This window comes from Populus nigra, chromosome 11, assembly GCF_951802175.1.
Source record: "Populus nigra chromosome 11, ddPopNigr1.1, whole genome shotgun sequence".
Taxonomy (NCBI): domain Eukaryota; kingdom Viridiplantae; phylum Streptophyta; class Magnoliopsida; order Malpighiales; family Salicaceae; genus Populus; species Populus nigra.
In genome coordinates, this window is record NC_084862.1 from 11,499,151 (window position 1) to 11,514,456 (window position 15,306).

The 15,306-nt window shown below is 31.3% G+C and overlaps 1 protein-coding gene across 3 annotated transcripts; it reads right to left on the bottom strand.

Annotated features, from left to right (window-relative positions):
- Positions 1-7,535: 7,535 nt before the first annotated feature.
- On the bottom strand, positions 7,536-11,769 carry LOC133668231 (PHD finger protein ING2-like). Of its 3 annotated transcripts, none has more exons than XR_009833656.1 (8): positions 11,554-11,769; positions 11,395-11,466; positions 10,533-10,753; positions 9,150-9,213; positions 8,776-9,035; positions 8,558-8,637; positions 8,090-8,199; positions 7,536-7,923 (listed from the first exon to the last, which is right to left on the bottom strand). XR_009833656.1 is itself a non-coding variant. In XM_062088000.1 (8 exons), the coding sequence occupies exons 1-8, from the start codon at positions 11,597-11,599 to the stop codon at positions 7,875-7,877; spliced, it is 861 nt and encodes a 286-aa protein (XP_061943984.1). In that variant the 5' UTR covers positions 11,600-11,769; the 3' UTR covers positions 7,536-7,874. The 3 variants fall into 3 exon arrangements, 2 of the variants coding, with proteins under 2 accessions (XP_061943984.1, XP_061943985.1); XM_062088000.1 differs by having other exon boundaries at positions 8,599-8,637; XM_062088001.1 differs by having other exon boundaries at positions 7,536-8,199.
- Between the last annotated feature and the right edge of the window lie 3,537 nt (positions 11,770-15,306).

Genomic DNA, 15,306 nt, shown 5'->3' on the forward strand with positions numbered 1-15,306 from the left:
TTAGATCTAGCGGCTATGTCTAATTAAAAAATTTAATTTGTTATATAAAAAAAATTAAACTACCATTAAAGTATCCTAAATCGAAATGATAATTATTTTTTTATAATTTTTTATTTTTTTTATAAAAAACATTTAAATTATTCTTGAATAAAATCTTAATTAATTTTTTTTAAAAAAATTTATTTATTTATTTTTTATAGGCTCTTAAATCTAATGGTCATGCCAGACCTAAGAGTATTGGGTCTGGCGGTTATGCTAGACCAACAATTTTTCAAAAATAAAAAATAAAGAAGACAACGTCTTCATGGTCTTCTAAATATCTATGGTATGATCTACAGTACAAACATTCTATGTATATAATATCCGCACAATGATTTTTTCATGCATTTTATAGTATAGTGTAATTAGGTTTTTAGTTTAATTAAATAAGATTGATAAATAAAATATCAAGAAAAACACAAAAAACTATTATTTTAATAAAAACAATTGATTCGATAATATGAGAATTGACTCAATTTTGTTTTCCAGGCTGATCAACTTTGATAACTATAGTTTACACAAATAAATTACAGAAAACTTAGTTATTTAATTAAGATTTGTGCTTCAAATTAGGGATAAAAAAGTCATGAATTCTTCCGGGATAGTAACAGTGGCATTGAAAGAAATTTTTGTTGATTTTCTGGTTATTTATTTCATGAACCTATTCATTACCTTTTTTGTTAAAAGCAATTAATGAGTGTCTATGGGAATGTTATGGAACGTACAAAATAGAGTATATGAAAAGACAAAGTGTTAGATGGTAGATACGAGGTCTCAAGTAGGAGGGGTGAGTAAAATAATTAAAAAATCAATTAAATTAAGAAAATTGAAAAAAAAACTGAAAATGTAAAAAAAAACTGATTAAACTAATTAAAATTTTAAAAAAACTGACCGGTTTGGTTTCGGTTTTATAAGTCTGAAACCGAAAAAACCAAACCGAACCTAAACTAGAAAAAAACCGAGCTAAACCGAAAAAAACCAATCCAGACCGAAAAAACCTAGCTGAACAGGGTTGAACCGGGTTTTGTCCTAAAAACTGAATTGAAACCGATCGGTTTGAACCGGTTTTGTTTTTTTTTTTTTAAATCGGTTTGGTTATTTTTTTTATAAAAATCAAACTAAATCGAAAATGTTCATCCCTGGTCTCAAGTTGATACGAGGTAAACGTAAATTGAGCAAAATTATAAATGAAATTTTTTAAAATATTTTAAAAAATTATTTTTTTTTATTTATGTCTAATAAGTAAAGATTTATTTGTATAGTATTTTTTTTCTTAAATAAAGATCTTTTTAATTATTGTCCAAGTGATTCTTAACTTAAACCGATGCTGTTAATATGATAATAATGATTTTGAAGAAGATTGTTTTTAAGATTAATGTTTAATTAAGAGAGAATCTCATTGTAAAGCTAGTAGGCCTATTCAAAGCTTTGCTAATTGAGACTTTTAGCATAAATGATTGGATTTTATATTTTTCTTCCATTTTTCAGTGGAACTTATAAATTCTGATGTTCAACTTGATTGATATGTGAACAATTATCAAATTTATGTAATATCAAGAATTATCAAGAGAATGAAAAAACATTTATGAAAAAACAACTATAAACCCCCTGTTTTTATTCTTGAGAATGTAAGCTGAATTACTATTAATTAAACAAAAAACTATGAAACATGGAAATTATTATACACAGAGACACAAAAAAAAATATTCATTGCTATAGCGAAATTTTATTTTTGCCCTTTGAAGAAAAAATACGATGCCTTTATATGGAGGATAATTTGATATTTTTTAGTGGCTCATTGGCCATCAAAAAGTTACCAAAGGATATATGTGTTTTTTTCACTTTTAAAAACATAAAATGATTAATTTACCCCCAAATAAAGAAAATTATAATTATTGACCAACAATATTTATGTCTTTTTATTTTTTGTATTACAATAAAAAAAACATTTTTGCCATTGGAATAAGAAAATAAGACATGCATTCAAGGGTATTTTTGTCATTTTACAGAGGCTAATTTGTTTATTCTATATTCATGAAGAACATTTTGATCTTTTTCGTTGAATAATTAATCATTAAATTAAAAAAGATGTTGGCGTGTGCTCTCCACACACTTGTGCCCTTTAGGCGATGCATTCAGCACCTCTCATAGGCCAAACCTGCCTTTCTATCATGTTGTTGGGCGACGCGTTCAACATCTCTTGTTGGCCAAACCTGCCCTTCTGTCATATAATTGGAAGCGTCGCTGCATTCTCTTTCTCCTAGTGTTGCTCGTGATGGAAAAACATGGACGGTTTGCTGTTGATGGTTATTTTTTTTCTTTTTTTATCTCTATATTTTCTGTCATTTTTTTTTGTGTTTCAATTTCAATCCTTGTTCTATTTATTTTTATTTTTTTGTTCTTGGCTCTTTTATTTTTTTTTCAATTCGATTCTTATTCTTTTTATTTCTGATTTTTTTCTTGATACTTTTATTAAAGTTTCATTGAATTTAGATTTCACCATTTTATCAGAGTTTATGGTGTCTTTAGATTTCATTAGATTCATATATAATTGATGAAATATTTGCTAATATTACAAAAAAGAATTTTATAATCTTATTCGAAAATAAAAGCAAAATTGAATGGTGTTTAATGAAATAATATTTTTAATATAAATTATTTTATTTTATTTATAATGAGTTTAAATTAGGATTTAAGAATTTTCTTTTAAAAAAAAAACTAAATGGTTGTCTGAAAAGAACCTAGGTGGATGCCTAGGTTGGCCAATACAATTGCCCCAATACAAAGATGCTTAGGCATGAGTGGGCATGACCACTTGCCTAGCCTTTTTTTTTTTTTGATGGTATTTTAAAAAAAAAAAACTAAGTATATGACACTTGGTAAAGATTTCGAATCTTTTTATAGCCTAAAAATTAGTCAAGATTTTGCACTTCAATAACCCATTTTCAACCATTTTTTTAACCTAAAAACACCTAAAAAATACCTCAAACACTTTAATAAACCCATTCTAAACTTCAAACATCTTAAAATCGATCAAAAATTTCAAAACTAAACCAAATAAAAAAACATTTATCGAGCCTCGATCTAACTTTTGTTTTTGCTAGATAAGAGTTCAAATACACCTCAATAACACTTATTTCATCTAATGGAATCCAATAATACCAAGATCAACATTTTTTTGCAAGAATGTTGTCATCCGTAACTTTTTCTCTCCTTCATTTCTTGGCGACCATCTCCTTACTCAAAACTAAAAGACTTAAATGTGAGGGGAAAAAATAGTCTATGATCTAAACATAAAATCTCAACACTAAAAAGACCAAAAATGACTAAATGGAGAGATTATGGACAAAACATAACTTTTTTCATGTAAATGTGGAAAGAGCCCTTTTGTTTTTTTAGGTTTTTATTTTGATCATTCTTATGTTACACTACAAATTTAAATCATATTTTGGCCTATATCTAAATTCTAAAATCTTACCAAACACTCTGAATTGTCAAGAATATGCAATGAGAAAAAATCAACACATAAAATATCACGAACATTAGATGGAATGATAAAGTTTTTTAAAAAATTAAAGTTCAACATTCAAAATGAAAAAATAAAAATAAAAAATAGTATTGTTTATTAAAATAAAATGCATTTAATGCGTGTTTGGCGCTAAGGATGCGTTTACAGAAAAACACTATCTATATATATTTGATTACGGTATAAACACAGTTTGAAGTTTGTGAGACCTATTATAATTTGCGTTTAAACCACAAGATTTGTTGAAGCAACTTCAAGATGCTTTGTTGCAAACTGTGTTACAACACGGTAACCAGAGGTGCCCAAGAAGAAGAGCAGAAATAGAGGAAAAAGGAAGTTAACAGTGAACAATGAACAATGGAGAGCATTGGACCGTCAGTTCACCATCGACCTCCGCCGTTACCACCGCCAGCCAGACATTGCCTCCGTCCAGGGTAGCCGGCTCTTCCCCTTCCCCTTCTCCTTCACCTTCTCCTTCTTCTTTTATACTTCCCTGTCTCCACTGTTCTGCAGCGTGAACAGTGGAGAGCAGCTCCCTCACCACCGCCAGCCAAACATCGTCGTCGTGCAGGGTAGCTTGCTCTTCCCCTTCCCCTTCCCCTTCTTCTATCGCATTTAGCTGCTCTCCACTATTCACGTTGCATGTGAACAGTGGAGAGCAACTCCATTGTTAATGGGTCGGACCGGGTTCGACCCAAATCTAAATGTATTGAATAGGGTTTAACCCAGTAAAATAAAAAAAAGCCAAAAAAAATTCTCAGATATTGTGTTTTATTCGAAAAACTAATGTTTAACATGATTCAATGACACTACATAATTACATTAGAAGGAGATCGTATGATGACGTAGCATTTGCAGAATTTGATCGTAATCCCAATTTTGTTCCTGATGATATTTACTTGATATTGTTGCACGTTCAGGAAACCATGAAAACTGTAGTCCTTGTCGGATAGATTTCGTATGTGATGAAATTGCATATGGTTCAATGAAATAATAAAAAATACTTTATATAAAGTATTGTTTATTTCATGATGTAATAGTAGTAGTTAAATCTATAATATTTCAATTAAAAACCATCAATATTAATATATGTCTGTTTTAGTTATTTTATAAACTCAATTTGAAAAGCATTCTTAACCAAACACATTAAACTACTTTTTGTTCAACCTCAATTTCAACCACAGTTTTAACCAAATATATATTTTTCTAAACCAACCTCAACTAAAAATACTTTTTTATAAAAAACTTTTACACCGTTTGGGAATGTGGTGCAAACCGCATTCCACAAAAATTCTATTTTTTTTTATTTTTTTATATGTTTTAGATCATTTTGATGTGCTGATCTCAAAAATGATTTTTTAAAAATAATAAAAATATCATTTTGATACATTTCAACGTAAAAAACACTTTGAAAAGCAACCACAACCACACTCCCAAACCACATTATCTATCACAATACAAAAAAACACCCTTTCGCATTTAAAGCATGTGTTGACAGTGTGGTTGCAGATGCTTTTCAAATAACTTTTCGTGCCAAAATACATGCCAATGATGTTTTTTCATTTTTAAAAAATTATTTTTGACATCAGCATATCAAAACGATCCAAAACATACAAACCATATTAAATTTTAAAAAAAAAAAATTCAAATTTTTTAAGAACGCAGTCGCAGCCGCGTTCCCAAACGAGCCCTTACATGTTAATCAACAGGGAAAAGATGTTCTTGTATGATGTTGACAAAGGGCCATATAAATTATACAACGAAGTTTTTTTTTTCTTCATGAATTTTGTGCAAATAAACTTAAAAAATAAGTAAGTCATTAAGTTCATTCTTTTAATGTTTTAAACTCAAAACAATATGCTTGCATTTAATTAACAAGTACAATATTAAGAATATCAAATATTTATTATCATCAAATTACAATCATTGTCGTCATAAACCCTTAGAGTCGACAAGTATTTTCTAGCTTTTTGACATATTTATACGAATTATCTATAACTGCTACTCTCATATAAATTGAAGATTTTTCTTAAAAATTACTTTCATATTTAACGAAGATTTTATGCGATGAACAATTTTAATTTTTATTGATGTGGGTATTCTTCAGCAATTAGTTTTCCTATATATATAGTGAAGATTATTTCAAACAGATAATTCAATATCGAGTAAAGATTCTTTCTAATGAATATTTATTTATTCATGTGGATGCTTTATAGCAACTAGTTTTCCTTTTTACCTATAAATACACTCGACAACCAATCCTTTGATGGTGAGGTAAAAAGTGTGGAGAATACGAGATTGAAAGGAAAAAGGAAAACAAAATCAAAGTATCCTGCATTTATTCATGAAGATGCAACAAGCTTAACTTGCAAATATTACTTTTATTTATTTCTGTTTTTGAAAAAATGTACTTAATATAGTTCCATTGTAAAAGATACAAAGAAAAATATTGAGATACACCTTCATTAAAAATGAGTTTAACATCGTAATAAAGTATTTAGAATGGAAAAAAATTAGAAAAAAACACAAATCTTTTCAAATTTATCTAGCCGAGTTAATATTAAAAAAATAAAAAATAATATTATTTTAATAAAATTAATTAATCTAAAAACCCGATAATTCCCTAATCTATCTAACAATTATAATTAATATTAATACTTCACTTAACATTTATTATTGCAAATCCTTTGATATTTAGAACTTATTTGATATTATAGTAATTGTTACTTTTGAAATTGTTTTATTATTTAAAAATATATTAAAAAAATATTTGTTATTAAAACGATATAAAACATCAAAATAAAAAAAATAAATTTATAATAAATAATAAATAATTTCAAAAACATTTTTAAAATATAAAAACAAACAAATTTTCAGTGAATAAAAAGTAATAACCTTTAATGTAGCATAATCATTATCCCTCCAGTAGATGTTGGAACTTCATCCATCTATAGCTACTGAGAGCAAAGTTTTAAGACCCGGCCCGGTAGCCAGCCCGGTCTAAGGCCCGGGTTCCGGGTTTTGGCCGGGTCACCGAGTTTGACCGGGTCGGCCGGGTCAATTTTTTTTTTAAAAAAAATCAAAACGACGTCATTTTAGTAAAAAAAAAAAACAAAAGTCAACGGGTTTGTCACCGGGTCTTGACCGGGTCAGCCGGGTCGACCCGCCGGGTCGCACCAGGTTTTTCCTTCCCCTGTTTTTTCATCAACCGGGCCCGGTTCCGGCCCCGGGTCGACCGGGTCCCGGGTCCCGGGTTGACCTGCCGGGCCGGGCCGGGTTTTAAAACTATGACTGAGAGGACTACAAGCATCTGCATTGGTGTCCGTGCAGAAACATAAAATCTGTAACAACTCATTGTTTTAATTAATTTTTAAAGTTTTTTTAAAAAAATTAAATTGATGATTGTTAATTGTTTTGAAATATTTATATTTAAAATAAATTAAAAAATTAAAAAATTATTTTAATATATTTTTAATTAAAAAATACTTTTAAAAAGTACTGTGAAACACAAAAAAAACTGCAAATAAAAAACAAAATTCAATTTAATTTTTTTTTTAAATTTTATATATATTTATTTATTATTTTAACAAAATAATATTAAAAAATATATATTTTAAAAAAATATAATTAATTTTGTTAGAAAACAACTAAATACACTCAAAATCTTCTTAGCGAATTCAGCCTAGTGAAATAACCGTAATGCCATTTTAAATTGGGCCTTTAGCATGCGAAACCAAGCATGAGTCTTGTGGTATGGCCTGCGTGTCAAAGTCCAAAGAGCCGAAGATTGAGTTCTTTAAATAGTTGGATGTCCAAGAAGGTAGCATTTGCTGCTTTTATTCTGCAGTGTGTTGAAGATTTACCAAGGTAAAGAATTGGATTTCCCCCAGATGGAACACACTTTTGATGAACACATTTGAATACCAGAATGTGAATCCAGAGCCATAAGATACCATTGCTTTTGCCTGCCTTCTGGTAATAATGCCCATGGGATTTAGGGTATTTATTTATTTATTTATTTTGGTTTTACCAGTTAAGCTATTTTCAGGCTAGCTTTTGTGTATCAAGGCTAATTCTCTCTACAGCCAAAGGATTTAGGTGTTGAAAATTTAAAATTGGAGAATAACCTCACCGTTAAGGAAGAAAGAGCAACAAGAATGGGAGGCGGGCTTTGAACTTGAGAAGAGACTCCCCCACTGTTGGATAGAACTTACTTTGTCAGCTCATTCAGAGGACTTCTCACTTGCTGAGCTGAGATAGCTTCGGCTATGGATGCAAGAACTGATAGCAAAATATGCATAATGGATTATCATGTGGCCTGGTTGTGGATATGTACACATCTGTTTCCTTTTCTGTTCCTGCAAAGAAAAGAGGAAACGGTGGAAGGATTGGTGTTGGGGCTGGGGGGATAAAGGAACTCGTGAGAATCCTACTTTGTTACAAGACCTGCGCGGTTGCGATGCTTTGTAGCAAATGAAAATTGATGATACAAATAAGGAAACTATAATTTTGAATACATTCTACCATTGAAATTGGGGTAGATTCCTGCAGGTTGGACAGTACCACTTCCCCTTGAATCTTGTCTCTGGTGTCAGCCCAACACATGAATAATGGAACCATTCACCTCCTTGGCACTGTAAGCAGAAAAACAAGTGAGCGAGTATTTGCACAAGAGTTCTCCAAAAAGGTGACACATTCGGAATGGAAACAACTAGCTATTAAAATTATTCTGCTCAAATCAAATTGATGAAAGATGAAAGATAGTATGATACTGGATTCTAAATTCTTATTATTTTTTCCATTTAAATTTATCATGTTAACTTCACAAATGTCGTCTTGGAATTTTATCAAAATATTCACAAAAATTTAACTTGTTATGACTAACACACATGTCAAATGCAAATACAAAACTATAGACAAGGAAACAAAGTAATGAACTTTGATCAAGAAGACCAGCAACAACATGCAGAGAGCAAAGGAGAAAGTACTTACATTCTCAACAACATGCAGAGAGCAAAGGAGAAAGTACTTACATTCTCGTTATCACAAGCAATCATATCTCCAAAGGACACCTAAATGACCACAACCATCACAGAAGTTCAGTGATGTAGAAGAGTTTTTATCGTACTTCAAGCAAGCAAATGTAAAGCAACTCTGCAGATGAAAGAGTTGAATTTGAAAATGATATAGCATTAAACAAAAAGTCAAACCTGATGGCAGACACAGTAGGTAGGTTCATTCGGATCAATGGGTTGCTCAGCTTCAACAGGAACAGTGAAATCCTTTTTATGGCTTCCTGGAGGAGGCATGAGCTCAAAATCCCTATCACGTTCTCTGTCCCAATACCGATCCCTGAAATCAATCCTTTTTGATCGAGGTGTTCCATAAAAGTTCCTGCGTTTCTCAATTTTAGGGACTATTAAAGGCAGTGGAGGAAGAATTGCCGGCTCATCTGGTGATAGTTTTCCCTCTGAATACAAGAAAAAAAGGAAAAATAATTAAGCCACTAAATAGAGTCCTGTGCTAGGATTAGAGTTGCAAGAGATAAAATAAAGTAGAATGATTGGTGATCCATTTGTTGTACCATGCTTCAAATCTTCTGCAAAGTTGTTCAGATCCTCATCAAGTCGTTTTATATGGCTGTCTATCTGTATGCAGATCATAGTACAGGGAATTGAGTAAATTAGAAAGAGTCTGCCATACCCTCCCTCTCTTAGCAGAGGAAAAAAATAGGGGCTTATCTGTATTCAACAACAAACATAATGACAGAGGGGGGGGGGGGGGGTGAGAGATAACCTATCATATGCCATGCTTAGAATGAGAAGACCCATATATTATTATCCTCAACTCAGACCAAAATTAAAGTTAGATTATTGAGGACTCGCAGGCAAACTAAAGTGAGTGGATAGAAGAAACCAAAGTGAGTTCAGCAGGGATGTTCCATTCTGTGAAGGTGCAACCTCTAGGTGGCTTTGCTTTTATTAAAATGAAATCCTAATAACTGTGGAATCGCTATGTGCTTGTAAATGTCCTCAGCAAAAGAGAAACCTCCAATGGTGCATATGAGCAGCCGAGATAGAAGAATAGTAAATATGTAGAAGCAATACTGGTTAAGGATTCTAAAGTTGGGTTATGACGCCTTTTTGCCATAAAATTATGGACAAATGATTACAGGAAATTTCAATACAAGATAGTCTCATCAAACAATCTAGGAAGATAAACTATATTAGTGAACATATGACAAATGCAACATGACTTATTGGCCAACACATAGCAATCACGTAGAATTTGATTAAACAACACCAAGGAAACAGAAGAGTCAGTTAACTTCAGCACAGACTTTTATTTTAAGCATTGTAGATCCTGGTTGTCCCTGTTGGCAAAAACAATCTCATCCTGAATACATAGATTACACAACCCAGTCAAGCATTTGAACCATGGAAAATAAGATACAAATGATGCTTTTTCACAGTAACTTAAACACTAAAGCTTTCCATCATGTTTAAATGAGAAGTGGATAAGACTGTGCTCTGCTAGGGAATTTACCAAATACCAAGGACTTGACATATTTCAATGCGGAAAGCACTTTTAACATGGTAGATATTTACCTACAATGCCCAAAAGAAGAAGTTCACTGGAGTGGGAGATATTACACTCTATTCTCCAAAACCATAATCAGAGAAAGCTACATAAGAATATATCATCTAGTCAGAGAACTACTTTATAGGCATTAAAAGATCCCTCTCCGCGTCTTCAAACACCAAGCACTTGAAAAACAAATCACTAAGAACTACAACAAATCCTTGAACACGATAATGCCCCCTAAATTTTACTATTTAAGAAACATGTTCCCTACCACATCAGACCCCAATAAACTCTTAATAAATCAGCGTGATCCATATAATATAAATTTAACATGCTGCAAGAAACAATTTATTAAAAAGGCCTTGGAATAAGAGAAACTCACAAGCTCATAAGCTTGCCGTGCCAACAAAACCTTCTCCGTGCACAAAATCAATGCATTATCCTGATTTGCCTCAATATCCTTCCTCATTTTCTCGACTGTGTCATCCTCTTCCCTATTATTAGTGTTGTAGCAATTATAAATACTACCATTCCCTTTTTTCGAGCTTTGAGATGCCAATCCTAGACAGTAGTTTGTCTGTTGCCTTGTTTGATTTATCATTGCTTTCACCCATAAAACACCAACAAATCAAAAGATGAAAAAAATTAACCATGCACATTCACACACACACACACACACACACACACGCTGTCTATATGCAGGCTTAAAGACAGAAGAATACCAAAGTTTTCCGCAATACAAGAACATGTAACATACACGAATACCCATGCATGCACATGTTTATATCCGACATGACAACTCAAATTCTATTTTTTCCCACTAATGAAACCGTAAAAGAAAAAAAAAAAAGTCTACAGCTTATTTATATAAATACATGCATGAAAATGTGCAATAATTAAGCATTAAAACTACAAAAAAAAAAAAAAAAACTTTCACAACCATATCAGTACCACTCCATGAGTATATTGGCCATGGCACAATGCCCAATCTTAAAACAGAATTTTATTTTCAACTAATGCAACCCTAAAAGTAAGAAAATTTACAGTTTATATGCATAAATGCATGCAAATGTAAAACAGTTAAAACTTATATACATGCATAAAAATTCATCAATTGTATAGATACTCACATTTATATACATGCATAAAATTCTCGTAAATTGTATGTGTACACACAAGTGAAACGCACGTAAACAAAAAAATACGTAAATGTATACGTATATGTGGAAGCGGGACTTTCTTACATTGGGATCGGTCATCAAGTTCCCTAATAGTATTAAGAATCCGTTGAAGCTCAGCTGGTAATGTATTTGCATCTGTTGAAATTCAAAATAAAAATAAAACTCGCAATTTATCGAAAATTGAAAATTGATGCAAAATTAAGGGACTGTAGAGGAACTTACACTCAAGGTAATCATCAACGTATACTCCAGTTCGAGCAATTGCCATTTATAGAGATCAGGGATTAGGTTTTCGTAAATTCTAGGGTTTTGCAGGTTCCTGGTTTGTGTTTTGTTTTGACGAGGGAGGAAGGAAGTGGAAACGGTGTCGTGTTTGGAATTGTTTAATAGTTGGTGGAATTTTGTTTTTCTAGTTAGTAAAAAACGGGTTGACTTTAGACCGTAAGGACGCGGGGAGTTCAGGCAACAATGATGCCGTCTATATTTATAATTAAATAAATAAAAGATCCTAATTTAAATATACAATTTGCTAGGAAAACAAAGTTTTTAAATTTATAAATAAAAAAGTCCAACCCTTTATTGAAATCTTAAAAGGGAAATGGAATTAAAATAAATAGATAAATAAGGGTGACTTAATATATTTTTATTTTCCTCTTTTATTAAAAAACAAAATTTAAAATACTCCATTTCTTTCTTTTAAATATCTTCTATTTTTCATTTTTCAATATAATATTTCTTTTTTCAAATTTTTTAGGAATTTTCAAATTAATTTTTTCTCATATATTTTTTAAAAACTTTCTTTTATTTCTCAAAGATTCTGAGCATAAAATTATATATTTTTGACACTTCTCCACATTTGATGAAAAACATGAAGGAATCAAGATGGAGGGACTACAATAAGAAAATTTATTGTGTATAAGGACTATATTAAGAATTTTAAAATTATAACATTTCTCATTTTTTAAAAAGAAAAATTCTTTAATTATAAATTTAATTAAATCAAGCCTTTTTTTACTATTTAATTTTGTTTCTGTTATATTTATAGAATCCATTAAATACATGCTAATAACTTATAACTTTTTGGTGCGCGGGTGGTTTGTTTGTTTTTTATTATTGTTATAGAAAATCACTCTTTTTTTAATATAAAAACAATTATACTTTTTTAAATATAAAAATAAATTGAAAACTATATTTGTTAATAAATAAAAAGGCCAAAAAAAAAATAAGAAACAAATATAGATCAATATATTTAATCTTGTAAGATGAGATATTTATCCGGTTGTATTTTCTAAATTTATTCATTAAAATAATATTTTTATTTAAGCAAATAATAATAGAAACAGAGACATAAATTAAATTGAATGAATAAAATAAAAGGAAAAAAAACATTATAGAAGGCTCACATATTAAAAATATTATCTAAAAATATTTTTTTTCAAAAATAAAGTTGATCTATATAAAAGAAAAAAAAGTATAGATGAATCATATAAACTCTTCAAAATTTAAATGCATAATCAAAAAAATAATTATTATTTAAAAGATGTTATCTAAACAAAATAAAAGAGAGAATGAATATTAATTTAAATATAAATAAAAAAATATTTAGAGAGAAAACCATATAAAAAGACATTAATTTTACAAAAGAGTTAGAAAATCTTTTAGAAAAAACAAAGAAAAAAAGCAAAGATCAGGCGTTGCTAAACTTGATCTATTTTGTTAGAGTCTACGCGACGGGCCCTTATTTTCTTTGTTGCAATTGGGGCTGATGATATGTCCCCTACTAAAGCAAATAAAATGTCAACTGATTTGCTCAGATTTTGGCTATTGTAGTAGCTAGAAAATCAGGGTTTAAGTTATTTTTTTACCAGAAAACTAGTTTTTCAATTTATTTTGACTCAAAATACCTACAAAACACCTTTGGAATTGTTATAAACATATTACTGACCTTAAACAAATCGTCCCAAAAACCAAAATAAAAAATCAAATTGAGCGTAGATCTATTTTTTTTAATGAACTTTAAAGTAAAAAAAAACTCATAATATGAACTTCTCTCATCAAATGAAACCATTTGATATAAACATCGATTGTTTGGTGACATAAATCGATGTCAATGATATTTTTCTCTCTCTACAGACAGAATCTAGTGACCTCTCTCTCTCCTCTCTCAACCAATGACAAAAAAAATAACAAAAATAATTTTTTGTATCAAAATTGAACTTGAAAAAAAAATTGAGGCACCGAAATTGTATAATTTATGATATTTTATAAGTTAGAGGACCAAGGTGTATCTTTATCGAAACTTCTTAAACAACACCCATGCTTGGCACCTTTTTTTATTTTGGTCTATATTCTTCTAACCCCACTCTTAATCAAAAGCAATTGACTTTAAATTAGGATCAAATTGCATAAAATAAAATTTTAAGAAACAAAATGCATTGTCAAAAAATGATCAGAGGCATCCATAGTGATTTGTATATGCGTGAACAATGCTGATGACTACAGTGAATATCCCACATATTTTAATATTTAGTATTGTTGCTACTCAATTTTTAACCCATGTTTTGATAAATTTTCAGAAAAATCAAAAAATGGAGAAAAACCACGAAAATCCAAAAATATATGTTTTTAATATATTTTCATCATTTTAGCATTTTTAACATCGTCTTAAAAGAATTTAAATTTTCAAAGATCTTGGGAACGTGTTTGACTTTTAACGCGTTATTTTTAAAAATTACTGTTTTTTCTCATTCGAGGCAATGTTGATAAGAAAAATCCAAAAAATAAGATAAAATCAAAATTTACAAACAAAAAAATTGAGGGACCAATTTTGAAAACTTGGCAACACTTTTGGCTATAAATAAGAGTTTCCAACCCATTCATAAAAGGGGGGCAATTTTAAAACATTAAAAAAAATACAAAAAGAAAACCTTAATCCTAAAATCCATCTCTTTCAAGGAGCGACGCCCCCCTCCCTTTCAGCTCATCTTCTCCAAGCCGCCGCTCCCTTTCTTGGAAAAGAAAACCTCCCCTGCATACACTAGTCATCCCTCTCTTGCTCCTGCCCCTGCATTTCCTTCCTTGTTGCAGCCTCGCCAAAGCAAACTCCAATCTGCCTTCAGCCGGCCACACACTCGACCTTCCCCTTTCCAACTACTTTCCTCTCATCTTCAACCTTCCACCGGAAGTACCACCTTCTAGCCCGCAGCCGAGAGATCTTCCCTGTTTCAATCGGCCACAGACCCACGGTCTTCACCGTCAGCCGCAGCAGCGTCGTCCCCCATCTCCAACAGCCAACACACGACAGCACCTATAGAGCCAACAATCGTTCCCACCGCCACACTGACACCAACCGATATGTCCATTCCTCCGCCTCAACACTGCCAGCAACCTCTCCCATCTCCACAGCAGCTCCAGCGGCTGTGGGTGATAAAATATCTCTTCTCCATTTCTGCCCGCCGACTCGATAAAAGCCTAGCAGTCGGCGGCCCCTTGGTCATACAGCCGACCACCTGAAACAGAAAAGGGAAAAAAGGAAAAGAACCGATCTGTAGAGAGGAGCATATCCGAAATGGAGAAAAAAAGAAAGAGACGCAGATCTAAAAACAAAGTAAAAAAAACTAAAATCGACTGCCTGTTGCGTTTTTGGGTGTTTTGCAGGTCACACCGGCGAGGAAGGGAAAAGGGGAGGAAGCTGTGACCGACCCCTGCTTTTTCGGCATTTTATGCGGCGGCGCGTGAACCCACACACCACCAGTAACGGGGGAAAGACACGCCGCCACTGTTCAACTATTCAGAAACCTTCTTCAACACTACATGCAGTTCCAGAAAGATTCCCAACACTATTATGGATTTGTTTTGGGGCTATTTTTGTAATTTCAAATTATTTAATGTATTTTTTGTAATGTAGATGTGAAAAAGAAAAAAAAAAGAAAAAGAAAAAAATATATAGTGAATTTGAATGTGTTTGTTTGTATT

What these genes read in the sequence shown, in the direction of transcription:
- LOC133668231 (XM_062088000.1), bottom strand. Translation starts at nt 11,599, where the DNA reads ATGGCAATTGCTCGAACTGGAGTATACGTTGATGATTACCTTGAGT. An exon ending in CCTACTGTGTCTGCCATCAG is followed by an intron (nt 8,638 to 8,775) that starts GTTTGACTTTTT and finishes GTGGTCATTTAG; the next exon opens with GTGTCCTTTGGAGATATGAT. An exon ending in TTGCTTGTGATAACGAGAAT is followed by an intron (nt 8,200 to 8,598) that starts GTAAGTACTTTC and finishes TTCTGCTTACAG; the next exon opens with TGCCAAGGAGGTGAATGGTT.